Genomic DNA, 23,365 nt, shown 5'->3' with positions numbered 1-23,365 from the left:
TCTCTCGGAGCGAGAACCGTGCTACAGTGGTTTGAGGAGCACCATAATGAACTCATGTTGTCTCGGCGACCAAATTTGCCTGATGTAAGTCCTATGGAACCCACCTAGGTCGCCATCACCACGTACGCAAATCAGCGGCCCGTTATTTTCGCGAATTCCGTGATCTGGTGCGTAGACATTTAATGTCACATACTTCCACAACTGTAGGATCCCTGATATGCAGAATAGGTAATGTATTTCGTTCCTAAGATGGACAAACAAGCTATCATGCGGGTGGTCATAATGTTTTGGCTCATCGTTATATCTCTGCACTGTCTAGTCTGTGCTCCACCCGCCGGCGCTCCGCGCGGCGATCGAACTCCACGAATTGCAAGCAGATGAAACAGAAGAAAACGTAGATGCAGAAAATTATGCAGGACCATTTCACACGGAAGCGTTTGAAACCCTGATTTCAAATGGTTCGAAAAACAAACAGTACGTGATACCGCGAGTTTACTACAATTAAATGTAGCAGCAATGAAGAGAAAATTTTTTTTATGTCAAATGACAATTAAAAAATATTTTAAACAAAATTAAACTACAGTGACTGTCCTATGTGACTTTTGTTAGGTAGTTCACGACTAAGGTGCAGTAGTTTAGTAATTTAATAAAATACACTGAAGCGCCAAAGAAACTGGAATAGGCATGCGTAGTGAAATACAGAGACATGTAAACAGGCAGAATACGGCGCCGCCGTTGGCAACGCCTATGTAAGAAACAAGTGTGTGGCGCACTTGTTCAAATGGTTCTGAGGTCATCAGACCCCTAGAACTTAGAACTACTGAAACCTAACTAACCTAAGGACATCACACACACCCATGCCCGGGGCAGGATTCGAACCTGCGACCGTAGCGGTCGCGCGGATGCAGACTGTAGCGCCTAGAACCATTCGGCCACCCCGGCCGCCGGGCGCACTTGTTAGATCGGTTACTGCTGCTGCAATGGCAGGTTACCAAGATGTAAGTGACTTTCAAAACTTCAAATGTGTGTGAATTCCTAAGAGACCAAACTGCTGAGGTCATCGCTAGGGAGCGATGACCTCAGCAGTTTGGTCTCTTAGGAATTCACAAACAGTTGCTGCAGATTTCAGTGCTGGGACGTCATCAAGTGTCAGTGTGCAATCCATTTGATGAAACATTATCGACATGGGATTTCGGAGCCGAAGGGCCACTCGTGTGCCCTTGATGAGTGCACGACTCAAAGCTTTACGCCTCGACTTATGTGGAAATGGAATGAAGTCCCATGCTTCTTTACAGAGCGTAGGGGAACGATGCGGGAGACCCGCACCGCCTTACTAGGCAAGGTCCTAATGGAGGTCGTTTGGCATTGCCTTCCTCCGACCGTAATGGGAATGAATGATGATGATGAAGACGACACAACAACACCCAGTCATCTCGAGGCAGGAAAAATTCCTGACCCCGCCGGGAATCGAACCCGGGACCCCGTGCTCGAGAAGCGAGAACGCTACCGCGAGACCACGAGGGGTGGACTTATACGCTACATAATATAACTTACGCTAAGAACAATACACACACCCATAACCGAGGAAGGAGTCGAACCTCCGGCGGGAGGGGCCGCGCAATCCGTGACACGGCACCTGAAACCGCGCGGCCACTCCACACGGCTAAGTTTCAACGTTGCGTTATAATCGGCGAACGACCCATGGGACACAGTATCTTGGAAATAATGATAAAGTGGGGATTTTGCCGTACGACCATTTCAGGAGTATACCGTGAATATCAGGACTCAGGTAAAACTTCGAATTTCCGACATCGGTGCGGCTGGGAAAGATGCTGCGAGAACGCGTTCAACGACGACTGGAGAGAATCGTTCAGAGTGACAGATATGCAACCCTTCCGTAAATTGCTGCAGATTTCAGTGCTGGGACGTCATCAAGTGTCAGTGTGCAATCCATTTGATGAAACATTATCGACATGGGATTTCGGAGCCGAAGGGCCACTCGTGTGCCCTTGATGAGTGCACGACTCAAAGCTTTACGCCTCGCCTGTGCCCGTCAACACCAACACTGGACTGATGATGACTGGAAACACGTTGCCTGGTGGAACGAGTCTCGTTTCAAATTATATCGAGTGGATGGACGTGTACATGTATGGAGACAACCTCATGAATCCATGGACCCTGCATTTCAGGAGGGGATTGTTCAAGATGATGGAGGCTGTGTAATGGTGTGTGGCGTGTGCAGTTGGAATGATAAGGGACTCCTCATACGTCTAGGTACGACTCTTACAGGTGACACGTACGTAAGCATCATGTCTGATCACCTGCATCCATTCATGTCCATTATGCATTCCGACGGACTTGGGCAATTCCAGCAGGAGAATATGACAACCCAAACGTCCACAATTCCTGCAGAGTGGCTCCAGGAACACTCTCAGTTTAAACTTCTGGTGGCCACCAAACTCGGCAGATATGAATGTTACTGAGCATATCTGGGGTGCATTGCAAAGTGCTGTCCAGAAGAAATGTGCTCCCCCACGTAGTCATGGACAACACTGCTGTATTCATGGTGTCAATTCGCTCCAGCACTACTTCAGACATTAGTCGAGTCCATGACATGTCGTATAGCGGCACTTCTGCGTATTCGCGGGGGCTCAACACGATATTAGGCAGGTGTAGCAGTTTCTTTGGCTCTTCAGTGTGTGTACTTGTGTATGAAAAAGTGTCTCTAATCTCTTAAAAACATTGATTTTTGTTAATTTTAATAAATTTAATTCTTTTTTCTTGCTTGAATAAACTCCTAACGTTTTGTATTAACTCTAGAAAGATATGCATATGACAAAATATCCAAAAGATATTCATACGAGGGCGACGCAGTTTTTTCTTGCGTTAATAACACAAAAATCACTTTTGTTAATAATTCAATTGTCTGGATTTTCGATTAACCGAACAGCTTACGACAGTAATTAGGCTGGTTAATCGAGTTTCCACAGTAATTGGAAATACACGGACGGGGGTAGGGGGGGGGGGAAGAGGAAGGGATCGATGGAGAACGAAATGGATAGATGGAATCGTGGAAGACCTTCTGGAAATGGGCTGTAAGGGAGGGGAAGCTAGAGTGTTGGATCGTGATATTTGGCGGAGAACTGTTGAAGGTTCAAAAGTTCACAATGAACTGTAGGGCCACAGAAGAAGAACAAGAAATCCGTGTAGTGTCAGTGCGGCACGCACCTTGTTGATGACGAAGTGCAGCGGCTGCCCCTTGCAGCGGCAGGAGAGCACGTAGTTGCCGGGCTGGGAGGAGCAGTCGCGCACCAGGAAGTCGCCGTCGCGCTGCACGATGTCCTCGGCGCGCTGGCGCGGGATGGCGCCGTGGTACCAGGCGTGGGAGCGCAGGTCGCGCGCGTCCAGCGACAGCTCCCACTCCAGCGCCTTGCGCAGCTCGCCCGGCACCTCGCCAGCGCCGGCGCCGGCGCCGGGCGACGACCCGGGGCTCGACACGCCCTCCTGCGGCACACGGCAGGCGGGGCCGGTGTAGATTTGGCTCTAAGCACTAAGGGACTTGACATCTGAGGTCATCAGTCCCCTACACTTAGAACTACTTAAACCTAAGGACATCACACACAGCCATGCCCGAGGCAGGGTTCGAACCTGCGACCGTAGCAGCAGCGCGGTTCCGGATTGAAGCGCCTAGAAACGCTCGGCCACCGTGGCCGGTAATGTAGATTTCCATTACTGTAGTAGTCGATACAAATATTTAGAGCAGCTCTCGATATCAGCTTACATCTGCATTATGCGGTACATGTTATCACTACGGACAGGAAAATTTGACGAAAATGATAACGCGAAAATGACGATTTTTAACGAACTATCGGCGAATTTTACAAAATATTGCGATATTTGTCATTTTCGTGTATAAAAAAATGTTATGAATCTGAGAACGGCTGCTCTCCATTTTCGTAAGTGCTAGTTGTTGAATGTTGAACTTCTATTTGATTCTAATTTCCTCGGCGCTAAAATAAATGTTCATTTCCTTCTAACTATCATGTCATGTCAAAACTAACCCCGGATTTGGCAAAAAACAAACAACACCGAAATTGGAAAAAATAACACAGGAAAAGGAAAAAAACACGGAAATTTGAGAAAACACCGAATTTAACAAGAAAAATTTAGCGAGAGTGGCATAAAAAACACCGAACTGCGTAAAAAACACCGAACTGCGTAAAAAACACCGAACTGCGTGAAAAACACCGAACTGCGTGAAAAACACCGAACTGCGTGAAAAACACCGAACTGCGGCGAATTTGGCAAAAAAGGTAACACGAAATTTGGCAAAAAGTAACACGGAATTTGGCCAAAAACAACCTCGAATGTGGCAAAAAGGAATAACTTAGAGTTTGGTAAAGATAACTCCGAATTCGGTAAATGAACTCCATATTTGGCGAAAAATAAAACGGAGAATAGAATAATTACGAAAGTGACCAAAAAGCAAAACGGCAAAGAAGCAAAACGGCAAAAAAGCAAGAGTGGCAAAAAAGCAAGAGTGGCAAAAAAGCAAGAGTGGCAAAAAAGCAAGAGTGGCAAAAAAGCAAGAATGGCAAAAAAGCAAGAGTGGCAAAAAAGCAAGAGTGGCAAAAAAGCAAGAGTGTCAAAAAAGCAAGAGTGGCAAAAAAGCAAAATTGACGAAAAATACCGTAATTAGAAAACTACTCCGAAACTGGCAGTGTCATCGAAATTGGCAAAATTACGAAAACTGGCAAAAAACAAGGCATTTGACAAAAAATTACACAGATTCGGCAAAACTGGTAACAGTATTCGGCGAGAAAGGTAACACTGAATCTTGCAAAAAAAAGTAACACAGACTCTGGCGAAACATAACATCGAGGCAGTTCATAAAATAGAACTATTTTTTCTTTCCTTTCATTGTCATATGTAAGCAAGTGCGGCTCATAGTTAAAGGCTCTCGGTCATAGTCGCCCCAGAAGTTATATTAAAATATATGTCTCAATATATGTAAATTGAAGGGGGATGACTGCTATCAACTGCAGGGAGACATTAAGCAGAATCAACGAATCCAAAGAAGAGCGGCACGTTTCGTCACAGGATTATTTGGTAAGCGTGATAGCGTTACGGAGATGTTTAGCAAACTCAAGTGGCAGACTCTGCAACAGAGGCGCTCTGCATCGCGGTGTAGCTTGCTGTCCAGGTTTCGAGAGGGTTCGTTTCTGGATGAGGTATCGAATATATTGCTTCCCCCTACTTATACCTCCCGAGGAGATCACGAATGTAAAATTAGAGAGATTCGAGCGCGCACGGAGGCTTTTCGGCAGTCGTTCTTCCCGCGAACCATACGCGACTGGAACAGGAAAGCCAGGTAATGACAGTGGCACGTAAAGTGCCCTCCGCCACACACCGTTGGGTGGCTTGCGGAGTATAAATGTAGATGCAAATGTAGACGAGCGAAAATGTGTACCAGACCGGGAATCGAACCAGGGATCTACTTACTAGGCAGGTGCGGTAACCACTGCGCCTTCCGTGACATAGTGGGTTACAGCATTTAAATTGTGAGGGCACATTTTGAAAGTTTCCCGTACGCATTTAGATAATGATAGTCAGGTTTCTGAAACTGTTGATATCGAGTAATGTTTTTGGAGGATGTAGTAGCTAATCTAGGGCTGCACTTTGAAATGCTGATTGTCCTCATGCAGCAGAGAATCGGGCTATGGCTTCTACAGAATGGGCCGCCCAGAAGCTCTGTTCCTTCTGCCAAATGATGGTCAACCAACTCTCAAATGATTTTCGTACCTTCCCTATCGAATCGCTGCCTTTGTACATCTTTATGATGTTTTGATGCGTCATATTTAATATTAATGTATCGATAGTGTTGGGTCTGGCATTGACAATCCTATCTGCTATAGGAGAGGCACGCGAAGTCTGTATATGTCTCGTTAGATGGTCTAGAATACTGCCACGTAAATGGCACCAGCTTGTGAGAGTTTCAAGACTGGTTAAACTTAGAGGGAATACATGACGAACGAAATATCCGCTATTTAGCAGTAGTGTGGCCTAGACGGAACGGGGAGGGGGGATATAGGTGCGAATGCAGTGTACAGTTACTGCAAATTATGCAGATATGGATGGTATCCGTTCTTTCGGACATTAGTGAAAATAAGCACGCTAAACATGTCCCATTACCTTTAGTTGCAAAGTATTTGCTCGCTCGTTGACGGCGTTTTCGGAATAAAATCCTATTAAGTTTACGTTTGCCACTAACATCACATTTTACTTACCACTACTATAGCAGACTCTAATACGTAATAGATCACCGTAATAGCCATTTGACATCCGCTGCTGGGCTAAAGCCACCTCTACATATTTTCAAACACTGCGATCTTCAGTTGCTACTGCTTATTTTCGATTGTCTTCTATCTATCTACCTTTCATTACTATGTGTTCCCAGTCTTCTGTTATTACTTGGAAGCCTGAAAATACTTCCTTTCGCTATCTGCATTCCAGCCTACTTCAAACTTTTCCCAGCGCTATCATAGTTATATCTCACATTCTCGGCTATTCCCTACTCATTTATTTGCATTGCTATGTCTCCCAGTCACCTGCAACATGCAACCCTCCACTAATCGCTGAGTCACCCTCAGATGGTCTTCGTGTTAAAAGACCACGTCTCACTGTCATGAGTAAAAACTGCTACTACGAACTATCTGTAAATGTTCAGTTTCAAAAACCATAAAAGCTGAATTTTGAAAATTATTCAGTTTACCAAGAGCTCACAATGATTTTTCCAGAATGCACTTTTCACTCTGCAGCGGAATGTGCGCTGATATTAAGCTTCCTGGCACATTGAGACTGTGAGGAATGATCGTGAGTCGTGCTGGAGTAGCTGAATCGGCAGAACTCTTGCCCGCGAAAGGCAAAGGTCCCAACTTCGAGTCTCGGTACTGCCCACAGTTTTAATTAGCCAGAAAGTTTCAGTAAGTAAGACAATTTTTACTTTTCTATTTACTTCCTTTGCTATCCAATCTGTGCTAGCAGTTATTAGTCGTCAACAATAATACATTTTATAAGCACACATTTTTCTGATTGAAAAACTGTTAGAGTAAATTTCAGGGTTCCAAGACCAGTTTCCCTGAGTGACAGAATATTTTCAGATATTATAACTCGAGGGAAAGTAAAATTTCTTGAACCTCGAAAAGCAAACACACGCTAAAAAGATTTTCGTAAACCAGAATTGGTATTATTTTAGTGAAAGGTCGGCGACTAGGAATAGTTATCGGAAGAACTCTTACGAATTATCGATTGTCATGTGCAATGGTGAACACCAAATCAAACACTAAAAATTGTTAGATAAAAGCAGAACCAAGCACCCCATTTCTTGATTTAGTGAAAAACGGGGAAATAGCATTAGTTTCAGTTGCCTGAACATTGACTAAGTATTATAAATCATTTGGCACTTTAAAAATGGGAGTGTTAAAATTTTCTAGTCTGATGTATAATTAGGTCCCAAATTTTTTCTGGGGCGCTGAATGACATCTAATCTCGTTCAGGGAAGTGGTCTCAGGAATGTTAGGAAACACTGCTTTACAACAACAATGCGTGCTAAAAATTACACATTCTGGAGAGATCTTTAATGTTTAGTCCTGCGAACTCATAAACGCCGCATATGAATGCGGACCAAAAACATTAAATCCCTCATACGGTATTGCACTGCCTGTGTTATTCCGAATGTATCATATTCAGACGAATATATGCACTGCAATATCGTATTTATCTCGACAGGGCAAGCAACTTTCAAGAAAAATGTCTCGTTTGTACGGGAATATACGAGGGCTCTTCGGTAAGTGAGGAACGATCGGTCGCGAAATGGAAACCACTGTGAAAATCCGATGAGGCTTTTCACAGACGTTTTGGGCAGTGTCTCTAGTATGACCGTCGATCGCATCAAGACGCTCTCTTCAGTTGTGAGCGCACTGTGAGCGAGTAAAGGTGCCTAGAACAACGATGTCTCCCGCCAAGTAGGTGGTCCCGCTGAGAGGCTTCGCCTTAATGAATGCAGCCCACCTAACACAACTGCCACGCACTTCCTTCTTCGTGGCAATTCTCAGCCGCACTCTGCAGGGGCAGTGAAGACGCTCCTGCAGCCTTTTCGGTGGAAAGTGTTCGACCACTCACAACACAGCCCTCATTGGCTCGTCCTGAGTATCATCTCTGTTCTCATGAAACGCTGGACACGAAGACAACACTTGGGCGCAGGCTACGCGCTGTAGACCAGCGTAGAGAATTATCGGAAAGCACAGGCGGTTGCCTTCTACGACGATGGTGTTCGTAATTTGGTATAACGCTCTGACAAATGTCTAAGTCGGAGCGGGGACTATGTAGAGAAGTATCTGGAAGATGTAGCTAAACGTGCAAAGAAAACAGTTTTGATTTTCACTGTGGTTTCCATTTCGCGACCGATCGTTTCTTACCTTCCCATCAACCCTCGTACATAATGGATGTACGAGTTCAAGTTGTAAACACATAGGTGACGATACGAGGAAGGTTGGGTCTCGCCGTGATTCGTGCTCGGATAGCCGAATGGTGAGGGAACCGCTAGCGATAAGCGAGAAATCCGGGTTCGAGTCTCCCGGTCCGGCACACGTTTTCACGGTCATTAACTCTACAGCTGACGGTTTTCCTTATTCGTAATTTCGAATACATTTAATGTATTAAATCTCTCAAGTTGGAAAGTGAAATCACGAAATTAATCGTGCAGCAAAGCTAGCTTACGCCGCATTCACAAAACGTGTCATATTTAGTAAGATTTATTGCAGTAAAGTGTCGAGAAACGTGAGGTCATCGGTTAAACATGATAGCTACAGATTTTATCTTGAAGTTAGATTTTTGTGTTACTTCGTACCTGATTATGAAAAGGAGATAAGACGCAGATTATAAACTTATTAGAGAACACCATAGCTGTGGTTGGTAAATGTCACAGTCTTCCCCAGTATGGAAGCAGTCGCACCTGCATATAAGCAATTACTTCATTCAGCAGGTGTTGTAACTAATAAAAGCATTTCTTTTAAAGTCTAGTCAACTACTCACGTATGTGTTACAGGCAATAGTAAAGGCTTGTCATCACATCTTACATCCTAAAATAAAAGTAATTATAAACAAAAGGGAGAACTAATGAGACAAATAACACTTTATATTTCTTTTATACTAGCACTTTATATTTATTTTACACTGTCAATTGAGAACATAATGTGTATCAGTATGCTCCAGGAAATGTCGAAATTTTATTACCAATTTTTCATATTAAACTTTATTATTTAGTATTTAGTTATCAATTTCCTGAATGTAATATTTAGCTAGTTTTACTAAAAGCATTTTGCTTAAATAAATATGATTATTTTCAGATATCTGAAAAGTATGTACTGCCTACAATTGCTACGCAGTTGAAAATTATTTGTATTAGTTTTCACATAACTCAAGTGAAACCTACTTTTCTGCATTTTTGATAGAATAACTTTCTTTTCCTACCAATAATTTGTTTGCAGAGTCACTAACAATAATAGCGTTCACGCTCCAGAATATTCTTTCGTAAAACTGAATAAGGTTTAAATAACCAATACTATACTGTTGTAACCCTAATTTTCAGGTTTCTAAAAATAAATACTTTTGTTAAAATTAATGCGCTCATTATAAAATTATTGCAATTAAAAAGCTTTTGTTTCGTGGAAGTTCTCGCGGGGAATGGAAGATTATAAAAGTGCACGTTGCGCTCAAATTTTGGGAGTATATGTTTAGCTTTTGACATGTAAATATACTATGCCAGTGATCTATGTTATTCTATCGACCTGTAAAGATACTATGCCACTCGTCTGCAGACGTTTGACATTTGTCTGTAAAAGTTGTGTCGTGTACACGTGATCTGATGTTAGTAAATGTAGAAGCAGACAAAGAAAAGTGTTTTAATCATCACAGAACAAACGTGAAGTTAGACAACGTTTAACTGTCGCATACTGTTTGGGAAGGACTAATTACAACTTATTGCCGCTGTCAGCCCGACCTACTAATCTATTCATCTACAGAATGGGATTGCGACACACCAGTTGCCCAAATGTGTCATTCATTTAAATTAAAAACACAGCGTGTTTCGGGAGCACAATACCCCATTATCAAGCTCAACAAGTATGGAAAAGACGGATCACTGTTTCGCTTTATTTCACATACTAATTTACATGTAATGCATGTCTGGCTATGTTCTCGACGTATTATTACTTACCTAAAAGTATTATGCTGCTAAGCATTGTCAAAAATACGCAAGCAGAAACAATTGCTTTCTGAAATACACTCTACACAAAAAAGACGCACCACGAAGGAATTATCCGCATGGGACGGAAATCAGTAGATGTGATGTACATGTACAGACTAATAAATTGTTACAATTTCAGAAAAATTGGGTGATTTTTTTCAAGAGAAAGAGCTTTACAAATTGAGCAGGTCAATAACACGTTGGACCACCTCTAACCCTCATGCAAGCAGTTATTCAAATGGTTCAAACGGCTCTGAGCACTATGGGACTCAACTGCTGAGGTCATTAGTCCCCTAACTAACCTAAGGACATCACAAACATCCATGCCCGAGGCAGGATTCGAACCTGCGACCGTAGCGGTCTTGCGGTTCCAGACTGCAGTTATTCAGCTGGGCGTTGCTGGACAGATGTGTTAGACGTCCTGCTGATGGATATTGTGCCCAGTTCTGTCCAAATGGCGCTTTAGATCGTCGATATCCCGAGATGGTTGGAGAGCCCTGCCCGCAGTGCTCCAAACGTTCTCAGTTGGGGAGATATCTTGTGATCCTTCTGGGCAGTACGGGCCAAGCAAAAAGACAGGCAGTAGAACTCTCACCGTTGGCGGGGCAAGACGAATAACTGCTAGCATAAGCTCCAGCGGTGGACTATAGCGTTATTGAATTGCTCAATTCGTGAAGCTCCTTCTCTTGAATAAATCTATCAACTTTTTTGCAGTTACAATAATTTGTTGTCTGTATACATACATCACATCTACCGGTTTCTGTTCCATTCGGATAATTCCTTCGCGGTGCGTCGTTTTTATTCTTTTCTTTCCCTATCTTTTCTTACAAGGGAACCTCCCCATCGCACCCCCCTCAGATTTTGTTATAAGTTGGCACAGTGGATAGGCCTTGAAAAACTGGACACAGATCAATCGAGAAAACAGGAAGAAGTTGTGTGGAACTACGAAAAAAATAAGCAAAATATACGAACTGAGTAGTCCATGCGCAACATAAGCAACATTAAGGATATTGTGAGGTCAAGAGCGCCGTGGTCCCGTGGTTAGCGTGAGCAGCTCCGGAATGAGAGGTCCTTGGTTCAAGTCTTCCATCGAGTGAAAATTTTACTTTCTTTATTCTCGCAAAGTTATGATCCGTCCGTTCGTCCATTGATGTCTCTGTTCACTGTAATAAGTTTAGTGTCTGTGTTTTGCCACCGCACCGCAAAACCGTGCGATTAGTAGACGAAAGGACGTGCCTCTCCATTGGGCACCGAAAACATTTGCTCGCAAGGTCATAGGTCAACCGATTCCTCCACAGGACAACACGTCTGATATATTCTATACGACACTGGTGATGGAATGTGCGTCACCTGACAGGAATATGTTGTCGACCCATCTAACTTGTACACTTGGCGAATGGGTAAAAAAATTCTTCTACCTTGCCGATTTAGGTTTTCTTGTGGATGTGATAATCACCCCCAAAAAAGTGATGAAAACATAAGAGTTTGTCACATGAACTGCAACAAATGAATGCAACAGTTTCACAATCGCACAGTTTTCCCTGTGCTCTGTCAAAACATATGTTTTTAACGTTTTCAAATTCTTCCGTGTGTAGACCGTCAAATCCTGCATGTGTCCAAGCAAATCTGAACATGTCCTGGAATATTGGAGAGCGAAGTTGATTATGTTTGAGTGCCTTAACTTTGATAATAGTCTGAAAAAAAAAATTTCTCTCGAGGGAGGCTTGAACCAAAGACCTTTCATTTCGTAGCTGCTCACGCTAACCACGGGACCACGGCGCTTCAGAGTTTACAGTGTCCTTGATGCTGCCTATCTTGCGCATGGACTACTCAGTTTGTATATTTTGCTTATTTTTTTCGTAGTTCCACACAACTTCTTCCTGTTTTCGCGATTGATCTGTGTTCAGTTTTTCAAGGCCTATCCACTGTGCCAACTTGTAATTAAATCTGAGGGGGGTGCGATGGGGAGGTTCCCTTGTTAGAGTGTATTGCGTTCTAGAGGTGTACTGATACGTTATGAAGCAGGTTGTCATAACGCTTATGCCCCTCTGTGTAGTTGCCATTTCACTTCGGTGAAATGTTGACGCCATGATTTCCTAGTCTTTTTTGTGAGGTGCTGTACTGATGGGTGTCTAAACCGTGTGGTGAGCTATCCTTGTTCTATAGGCCATCAGTAAGCAGTGCAGAGAACCGAGCTTCTTCCCGTCAGCGCACGATCTCGGTAGTTCGCTAGATATGAAATCGGCGTGACTATTTGGAATTCATTTCTGAACGAATCACAGTGGCAATGAAGGTATGGTGAAGTCCAGCACGAAATGAAGGCAACGGAGGAAACAGCAATGGTATGAAATGTGAAAAAAGTTGTATTTCCTTTTTTCGTTTTTAATATACTTTTATTTTTACTTTTCAGGCAACTCTCCACTCTCGTTAATGCGCCGTGCAGTGCGACTACTGTTACTTTTCCAAAGTTCTCTTCGGCGGTGGAGGCAGAATGAGAGAGAGGGGAGAAGGGGCAGGGAGAGGAGGGAGGGGTGAGAGAGAGAGAGAGAGAGAGAGAGAGAGAGACAGAGAGCTACGCAGGGTTGTAAAAATTTGAGAAAGAAAACCAACACTGACGTAGCATGTGTGCTAATATATACATGGAGACTCCTGACGAAGAAGTTTCCACTTAATTGCCACGATATGCACTTTTCTTCAATCAAATGTGCAGGTAAATCGTGTTTCAGCGCGGCCATGGCGCGTTAGTGAACTGCAGCAGGGGAAGATTGTATACAAATCGCTTGTTGTTCACTGAACTGACGAGGAATGGAAGGGCTAATGTTGCGAAGTGGCCCAAAGGCGGTTTTTCGGTGGTCTGAACTCTGTCGAAGACGTTCCATTCGACTCCAAAAACCATCAGTTAACAAAACAGTCAAGATCGCAACAATCATTTATTTAAAAATAACCAACGGTTTCGGCCTTTATGCTTTAGGTCTAATGCACTGTAAAGATATAAAGAGCGCCAAATTAAATAGGACAGACATAAAGTAACATAGTGTGCGAAAAAAAAAAACAGGCCAACAGGAGGTGAAGTACCGTAGCAATTAGCCGTATGGCTGCAGCCGCTGGTGCACGGAACGGCTGCGTGAAGTCACGGCCGTTTGCTGCTGATGGCTAATCTGCCACGGGTTAAATAGAGCGGAAAACGCACGCTTTTGCCATATGACGTCAGCCTCAGCCAATAGACAGTGACTTACGTAAGCTGCATTCAAATAATGAAAGAAGAAAATTATACAAGGAAAATAAAGTATTTGTTTGACATTATGCGAAACGTAGCTTACCGTTGGCTGCAGCTGTATGTTATTTTCTGACTTCCCTGACTCGTTATCTTTACAGTGCCTTGGACCTGAAGATTGCCAGCATAAGGGCCGAAACCGGTCGTCATTTTTAAATAAATGGTTATTGCGATCTCGACTGATCTATTAATCGATAATTTACAATAGATCACATAGGATTACCAAACCATATCAACCAAAATTATATATCTTAAAAACATCTTGTACCTACTGGTGATCCACTAACTCAAACCAGCCGCCTCCAAAAATTGTAGCTGAATTATGTGACCTGTGTCAGAAAGTACCGTTAGCAGGTGAGAAGGTGGACAGAGTGTCCAGAGATTCCTTGTACGCATAAAGCCTGTCCAGTATCAAGAACGAGAGCAAATTCAACAGTCAAGAGCCGGCCGTAGTGGCCGTGCGCTTCTAGGCGCTACAGTCTGGAACCGCGTGACCGCTACGGTCGCAGGTTCAAATCCTGCCTCGGGCATGGATGTGTGTGTTGTCCGTAGGTTAGTTAGGTTTAAGTAGTCCTAAGTTCTAGGGGACTTATGACCTCAGCAGTTGAGTCCCATAGTGCTCAGAGCAATTTGAACCACGCGTGCGAATTTGATTCTCTCGGAACCCTCATTTCCGGAGAGCGCTATCAGACAAAAGCCAAGCGCAACCTGCTGTCCACGTAGCATCATAAGAGACCTATTATTGTTCAGAGCGACAGCATCTCGAATGGTCGTTTTCAAACCAGTGATCATTCTAAAAACATTTTTGGAGGACGCGCAACAAGCATTACCGTCACTACTCTACGTACTGCACCACAGTATCCGGGGAATTCAGAAGCCAGTAATGTTCTGGAAACTGTAACTGATCCCATCTCAAATGGCCCGTGGTGTGTCGACGTCCGTCAACCCCCGTCGCCTCTCGGGCAAGTGAAAAACAGGTTTAAGTTACTAAATGGATGCGGTACCAGGCGAACTACCCTACACCTTTTTAAATAGCATACGATTTCGCTGCTAGAAGTGAAGTCCTCTGTAAATCATTTACATTTTTTATCCGAGCGCAACAGTAAACACTTTTAATTTGCCCAAAATACTTTCCACAGTACTACAGCGGTCCAAGAATGGCACCATCAAACCGCCAAGAGCTGCTACATCGGCAACTTAATTATTCCAATAAATTAATCATTGACACAGCGGCTACTGGCGGTTTGAAGATGCCAGTCATGAGGAATTTGTTTTCGCCTGAAAATATAATTTTATTATCAGAACGAGATTTTCACTCTGCAGCGGAGTATGCGCTGATATGAAACTTCCTGGCAGATTAAAACTGTGTGCCGGGCCGAGACTCGAACTCGGGACCTTTGCCTTTCGTGGGCAAGTGCTCTACCAACTGAGGTACCCAAGCACGACTCACGCCCCGTCCTCAAAGCTTTACTTGCCCGCGAAAGGCAATGGTCCCGAGTTTGAGTCTCGGCCCGGCACACAGTTTTAATCTGCCAGGAAGTTTCATAATTTTATTATGCTTTTCTCGGCAAAACCAGAACGTCAATTATGAGTACTCCGTTAGAAGTAGTAATCGGAAAGTTAACACTTCGTGTACAGTGCATGCTTTGCTAACGTGGGTTCTACATCCACATCTACACTGCGCGAGCTACTTTATGGTGTCTGCCGTGGGGTACTTCCGCTACCGCTGTCGCTTCTGTATTCCAATCACGAATGGCGCCCAAGAATAACGATTGTCGGTAAAGCTGCGTATGAGCTCTAATTTATTTAATTTTCTCACCATCATCATTTCGCGAGAAGTATGTGGACGGAAGTAATATGTTGCCCAGCTCTACCCGGAACGTTCTCTGTCCCAATTTCAATAGTTAAACCTCTCCGTGACGCACAAAGCTTCTCTTGTAGCGTCTTGTAGAGTTTGTTGAACATCTACGTAACGTTCTAGCACCGACTGAACGAAACTGCGACGATAGGCGACACACCTTGTTGATTCTCTCCTCTATCTGTTCTATTAATCCCACTTGATAAGAGTCTCACGTCGATGACCAATACTCAAGAGTCGGTCGGTCGAACGAGTGTTTCGTACTCCATTTCCGCTGTGGATGAATTGCATTTTCTTAAAATCCTCCCAATGAATCTCAGACTAACATTTGCTTTTATTATAATCTGTTTCATGTAGTTATTCCATTTAATGTTGCCAAGCATGGTTACTCATAAGTATTTTACGATAGTTTCATAAGTTGGTTGATTTGGAAGAGGGGAGCAAACAGAGGTCATCCGTCCCATCGGGTTAGGGAAGGAAATCCGCTGTGTCCTTTCAAAGGAACAATCCTGACATTAGCCTGAATCAATTAAAGGAAATCACGGAAAACCTATATCAGGATGGAGGGATCCGGGTTTGAACTCTCGTCCTTCCGAATGAGGGTCCAGTACAAACCACTGCGCCACCTCGTCGGTAACGCAGTTTCGGTTACAATTGATTTGTCGCCAGCTGAGTAATCGAAGAGTACTGGATCTCTTTCTTCACCTATTATTCCGTATATGTTGGCACTGGGTAATATTGGGTGTTTAAAAACGAATATCTAGGTTTTAAGGCTTTTTAACATTTATTACATTCAATTTCAGTTGCCAATAATACATCAGATGAAAGAACAGCTCAAACAATTCTTCTTACACGTGTTCAATGTGAACAGCTTTCATCACACGCCACACATCGAGTCGATAGGTGAGTTCTTCCCAAACTCTGATCAGTCCAACGACAGCTTCCATCATCCCGTTTCTTAAGTCGGGTACGTCAGTTGGTAGCAGAAGTACATACGCATGATCCTTTAATAAACAGTCACAGGGAAAAATCGCTCGACGTCATATCAGGTGAACGTGTAGGCCATGCGAAATACGAAACAAGCTCTCCGGCCTCTTGCGGCCAATCCAGCAGGAGGGGGGTGTACGGAGTTATTCCAGTCAAGCGGCGCATGGGTCTTGCTGCCAAGTTAAGTTATGTGGTTCAGCTTTTTCCAATGGAGAAACAGCCACAATTCTAGCGCATCAAGATAGCAATCACCAGTTACAGTTGCTCCATCAAGAAAGAAAGGCCCATAAACTTTCCACCGGGATACGGCACAAAAAAACATTCAATTTAGGACAGTTTTGTTGCAGCCGTAATGTCTCATGTGGATTTTCTGACCCCCAAATGCGCACATTATGTGTGTTCACATTCCTACTTCGGCAAACTGTCGATTCATCTGTGGTTTATCACTGACGACGACAAGATCAAAAAAATTTTCATCCTCATGCAGTAAGATTGCGTTTGCGAAGCTGGCACGTAAACCGTAGTCTGTAGCCTTTAGGGCTTGTAGCAGGTATACAAACAAAACAATCTGAGTTGCTCTTTCATTTGCTGTATTATTAATAATTGTAAGTTGAGTGCGATAAATGCTACAAAGCCTCTAAAACCCCGATACTCATTTTGAAACACCCCGTATTTTCAGTCAACTAATACTGACAGGAAGTGAACTAGTCTAGTTTGAGACGGAACTGAATTATTGTTAAATTTAAAACTAATTATTATTTATCTTTCATCACTAAACGTACCAAATGGACGTGAAAGTGTGTTTGACAAATGAAACAGGCTCTCAAAACAAGTACCACCACAATATCTTAGAAATAGCCTACATTTCGTTTGAAAAGAGGCATTGTTGTAAAAAAGTAAAACCTCTTCCTTCAGACATAATTTTCATATCAGTTGTACATATTAGTCACTCACAAAATTATTGTACTTGGTGTTTTATCGTGATATTTCATGAGGACACGTTGAACCACTTGGCAATATTTGCGTTTCCCTTATTCACCACTGTACTTGTTTACTGTAAGTCACTGCATGTTTCCGACAACGGCTATGGGAAGCTAAGTGCCATGATATCGTGGTCTGGCATTTTTTAAATAAATATTAGATACTGTGCAGCATAAGATCGTCGCCTGTAACACTACTGGAAGTGCAGCTACTGATTCAACTTCTTCGTTCTGCGGGATGTCTGTGTGTAGGCGTTAATGGAAGGCCTCAAAGGGCGTCGAAAACCTTTAGAGACCCCCGTAAACTATCAAAAATTTTGTCAAACTTAACTAAGCTTGCCAAATATTTGACCATGTACGATGCAGTTTGACGTGTTTGTCAAGCGTAGATCGTGTTTGACGTGTCTGAGAGAAATTCTGATACGCAGAAAGTATGTCAAGATGCCAGACGTTGTTTGTGTTCACGTTTCGCCACATATGTTTAGCGAAAAACTGTTTTATTACGAGCTATCTGACTGTATCGTGAGTTTCCACTATGAAAACTACGATCAAGTATTAAAACAATAGCACTGACAATTACCATAATGGTAGAGGGTATCACATCTTTTCCTGCCATATATTACGTGTGAAGAGGTTACAAACAAAATCACGAACTTGCCAAGCAATCCCGTACACGTTTAAACAATGTTTGTCAGTTTAAACTGACTTTGAAGCAGACAGGACCAAGTACAAAGGAATAAATTTTCGCATACTTGTGTCTTCCTTTTCAGTGTGAGGGTGAAGTAACGCATAAGCAAGTTACTAAACGTTTCACTGTCCACCCACAGAAAGTTGCTGTATAATCAGGTTCTGAGTGAAACATCTCCATTAACAGGTTTCCAGTTGCATATTTCTCATTTTAAACCATTCCCTGGACCAGCGTCTTGTTTTCTTCTTCTTTAAACACAGTGCCAGAGGCAATGTTAGAAATGTATTATCTGCATTTGTAGCCATTCACACTAGTGCCAAAATAGAACATATACGAAAAGTGTGTTCTTCAAAAGTAAGGTTAAATTGACAAGCTTTCTTAGCAAGTGTACGGGCTTGTTTGACACGTCCGTGGCTAGACAAGAGCGAACTTGACAGGCAAATCTGTTCTTTTAAGAGGGACTTAATAAGTCCTAGAAAGTTTCATTATCCGTTCAAAGAAAGTTAATGTAATCATCGGGTTCTGAGAGTAATATTTCCGTTAGCATATTTTCATGGGTAAATCTCTCATTTTAAGCCATTCCCTGGACCAGAGTCTTGTTTTCTTCTTCTTCTTTACACATGCGAAAATTTGTTCCCTTGTACTTGGCCCTGTAATAACAGTTCGTTAAAATATCGCAACGTGGGGACATATAGCACACGTCGTCCGTGGAAGAGACGGAGAACTTCGATTTCTTTTATTTCATTCTACTCCGCTTGTATGTCACTTTATGCGTAAATTATTGATTTTGTTTATGCCTGGACTGCTTTGTCTGCATTTACGGTCGTGCTCACTACGCTCAAAATACACACCAACACGAGTAGCGTCTACTTCAAAGTGAGTTTAAACTGACAAACATTGTTTAAACGTGTACGGGATTGCTTGGCAAGTTCGTGGCAAGGTAAGAACGGTTTTGTCAAACACGTTTGATCGTTTACGGGGGCCTTAAGGATGAAGATTAAATACGTTGCAGAGAATCGAAGCTGAGTATTTGAAGATAAAGAACCAGACATAAATATATAGTTTTTGACTGGCATCGGCATACTCAACTTTCATCATGCAGCAACAACGTTCAGAATGATGACGTGTAGTCTCACCGCCAGAACTTCCCTATAAGTTCCTCTTCCGGTGATTCAGCGGTACCCAGTAGTAAAAAATTGTTAGGAGTGAGATGCTTTGATTACGCTGGCCAAGGACAATGACTTCCGTATTCTAATTCTCCTTTCCCCGTTTCATCTGCGAATTGTGCGGGTATATTATAACTGTCGCTAAACCTCAATATTAGCTGTAGCAACTCGGCTTTTGTCGTTGTGGTCATTACAAAAGACTGTGTGGAAGGAAGCAATACGCCGACCGACTGTTGTCACAAAAAACTTTCTCGGAATTCGCATAAAAGAATCTCTGCCCCAGTCTCAACGTCTCTCTTGAAGCGTGTGCCACTGGACTTCGTTGAGCAACTCCGTTATGCCCTAGTGCAGACCACACGATCCCGTAACGAAACGCAGTGCTCTTCGTTGGATATTGTATATTTTTCCTACTTTTCCGCCCTGGTAAAGATCCCAGTTTGCGGGCAGTATTCAAGAATCAAAAATTGATTCAAATGGCTCTGAGCACTATGGGACTTAACATCTATGGTCATCAGTCCCCTAGGACTTAGAACTACTTAAACCTAACTAACCTAAGGACATCACACAACACCCAGTCATCACGAGGCAGAGAAAATCCCAGACCCCGCCGGGAATCGAACCCGAGAACCCGGGCGCGGGAAGCGAGAACGCTACCGCACGACCACGAGCTGCGAACATTCAAGAATCGGTCGACCAAGTGTTTTACAACCCACTTTCTTCGTGGATGAGTCAAATTTCCTTAAGATACTCCCAATGAATCTCAGACTTGCATCTGATTTTCCTACAGTTTGTTTTATGTGGTTGTTTCACTTTAGGCCGCTCCGGATAGTTTCTGCCAGGTAATTTACGGCAGTTACTGTTGTCATTAATAGCGTAGTCGTACAATAGTGGACTTCTTATCATATTTATGCCCAACATGTTACATTTACTTATACACGGTATTCAGTACACTCATAAAACTTTGAATCTCGATTTCACGGAATACTTGGCCAGTGCATCTTCGTAGAGCGGACTTTGTTTGTGGACTACTATAGTCGTGCGAAATATGAGCTACATCAGTAACCTGTTGGTTGCGTGCTTCCCTCGAGAGACTTGCCAGTTTATTAAAGTGTACACGCGGCGGCTATTTTTTTTCAGGGTCAGATCGATTGCGAAATTTAAGCGACAGTGAAAATCCGATGAAGCTTTGCGCAGATGCGTTGCGCAGTGTCTCTGGTATGCCCACCGACCGCGTCACGTCGTACTTTTCAGCTCTGAACGCACGTTGTGGCCGTAAAGACGCCTAGAACGCTGGAGTTTCCCTTCAAGTTTAAACTGCGTGCTGTCGCTCCATTTCTTAACGTTGAGGGATCCCAGCTGATTTCATGTAGCCCACATAATTGTCCCGAGTGACAGCAACGTGCGCCAGTGGTGCAGCAAATTTGAAGCCGTTCAAAGCAGTGAGTGGCCATGGAAGGAAGCGAGTGTCAATCGATGATCTTGTTCAACAAGTGGATAGGGAGATTGCAGAAAAACGTCTACGAAGGGCAGTGCAGAACAAGCGAAGAGGCCTGTCCATGTTCATGACGACACTCGGCCGCACACTGTAGGTCAACAAAGACGCTCCTGCAGTGATTTCGATGGGAAGTGTTGGTCATCCACGCTACAACCCGTTCTTGGCTCCCTTTGATTTTCATTTCTTTCCTCACATGCAACGCCAGATATGAAGACAGCATTGTGGCACAGACAACGACCTGCAGAACAGCGCATAGAAGTAGCTGGAAGGTGTAGCTAAATGTTGAAAATACAAAATTTTTGATTTTCACTGTGGTTTCCCTTCCGCCATCGATCGGCTCTTGGAAAAAAAAAAAAAAAACAGATTTCGGATGCCGCCATACAGTGTTCGATGGAGAGTACACAGACTATTCCCTCCTTTCACAGGAACGTGCAAACGGAGTTTGTGCTTGGCACTGAAGGAAATAACTAGCGATCACAACGATTATGACCACCTACATTAAGGGGACGCATGGGATCCGCAACCATGTCCACTTATTCCGCCTGTTGATTAGTCTTTGGGACTCAAAACAGCAGCGATTCCGTGTGGTATGGATTCGAAATTGCTAGTTTTGCAGAGGCATAAGTCACCTAATAACTTGTAAATTATGGGTCGGTGGTTCGTGGGAACGGATCTGGCGCCCGGTGGCGTCTCAGATGTGTTCCATCGGCTTAAATCAGGCGATTCTCTTCTGTCACGGACAGTTATCCTGCTGGAAGGTGCCACGGAGCCTACCACATGTCCCATTATCTACTGCGGAAACTACGTACAATAGAGGATGCACTTCCATGAGACATTTAAGCATATGTGGTGTATTATGTCTCAGTTTTACTGCCATAAATGCATGGTACAAAGTAGAAAGTGTGCGTGTAGGGGATGAACTATGTGAGGAAGGGGTTGTTTATCAATTTGTTTCACAAACTGTAACCCCCAAGGCACTGTCTCACGTGATAATGCTTGTGTTTGAAAAAAAAAATGTAATCATTGATAACTTTGCTAATCAAAATTACAATCCGATAAAGTAGTCATGGCCGACCGGTGTGGCAGAGCGGTTCTACGTGCTTCAGTCTGGAACCGCGTGTCAGCTACGGTCGCATGTTTGAATCCTGCCTCGGGCATGAATGTGTGTGATGCCCTTACGTTAGTTAGGTTCAAGTAGTTCTAAGTTCTAGGGGACTGATGACCTCAGATGTTAAATCCCATGGTGCTCAGAGCCATTTGAACCATTTTTTTAAAGTAGTCATGACAGTTAGCATTTTGTAAAAATTCTGTTTCGTGACTGAAATACTGCATTTTTACCCCTCAGAAAATTACATTTTACCCCCCATGCCAGGGGGTAATCACACCGGGGTGGGAACAACTGACATAGTACAGTGCTAGTTCAGGCACAGATGTTTCGGAGTAACCTGTTCGGCTCACACTGTTGAACATTGCCTCGATGACGAGCGAAGACGTGTCTGGAGACGCCCCGGACAACGGTGGGATACCAGCCTGGTTCTCTCCCGACAACCAAGAGTGATGGTCTGAGGTGCCATTTCATTTCATAGCAGGACGTCCTACATCTTGTAACCCATTCATAATTTTACCACCCTTCAGCTAATTTCTACAAACGCTCTCGACAGTACCATACGAACGGACGATCAGTATCCCCTAGAGTTGTGCTGTACCAAAATTACGGTTCTGTGGCTTTGCTACACTGCACAAATGACGCAGTAAATGGTGGCATTACCGGTAGTATTGGTAAAATTGATAAGGACAGACACACACGCACTATATATATATATATATATATATTATTTTGTACTCAATAGAACGTTCTTCATCATGATGAAGGCAATGAGTTACCTGTATTATTGATAAATGCGAAAATTGTTGGTTAAGTTCGGCGAGGTGCTAAAGTGATATTTGATATATTTTAGTTTTGCAGGTTTTTTTATTTTATTTTGTTGTTGAGCAAATTGCGTTCTCTGGAGCTACATGATAAATATGGATTGTTTTCTTTATTTATAATACTACACCTCTCTGTTCCAGGTTACAAAATCAATAGTTTTCGACTAAAATCTGATTTAAACACTGACGATATCTGTTTTGCTGTAAATATTGTTTATTCATAAGTAACAGACAGAGGATAAATATGCAAAGAAAAATATTCTCTAAGTTGCCAGGCGCATTAGATATCCTCACTCAGTTTCTACACTGTTCACCTCTTTGGGTTTTTAAGGGAATCTAGTAAGAGCCTGATCACGGATGCAAACAGGTAACGCCTGATAGTTATGCAACACATGTAACGTACAAGTAACGCGGGTACGATCTTAACTGACAAAGCTACTAGGAAAACTGGTGTAGCCTTTCCTTACTTATGGCAGTCTGCGGTAGCCTATGGTAGGTTCAAATGGTTCAAATGGCTCTAAGCACTATGGGACTTCACATCTGAGGTCATCAGTCCGCTAGACTTAGAACTACTTAAACCTAACTAACCGAATGACACCACACACACCCATGCCCGAGGCAGGATTCGGACCTACGAGCGTAGCACCAGCGCTGTTTCAGACTGAAGTGCCTAGAGCCGCTC

General features: G+C 43.3%; 1 protein-coding gene across 1 annotated transcript in view; it reads right to left on the bottom strand.

The window, feature by feature from the left end:
- The window catches only part of LOC124798755 (breast cancer anti-estrogen resistance protein 3 homolog), a 227,174-nt gene that overhangs the window by 122,700 nt on the left and 81,109 nt on the right, over positions 1 to 23,365 (bottom strand). Inside the window, exon 2 of the mRNA XM_047262283.1 lies at positions 3,229 to 3,504. Coding sequence (XP_047118239.1) covers positions 3,229 to 3,504 — 276 coding nt within the window. The remainder of the gene's footprint in view (positions 1 to 3,228; positions 3,505 to 23,365) is intronic.

Source organism: Schistocerca piceifrons, chromosome 5, assembly GCF_021461385.2.
Source record: "Schistocerca piceifrons isolate TAMUIC-IGC-003096 chromosome 5, iqSchPice1.1, whole genome shotgun sequence".
NCBI lineage: Eukaryota > Metazoa > Arthropoda > Insecta > Orthoptera > Acrididae > Schistocerca > Schistocerca piceifrons.
Note: the sequence above shows the minus strand (reverse complement) of the source record. Positions and strands in the feature narration are given on the sequence as shown.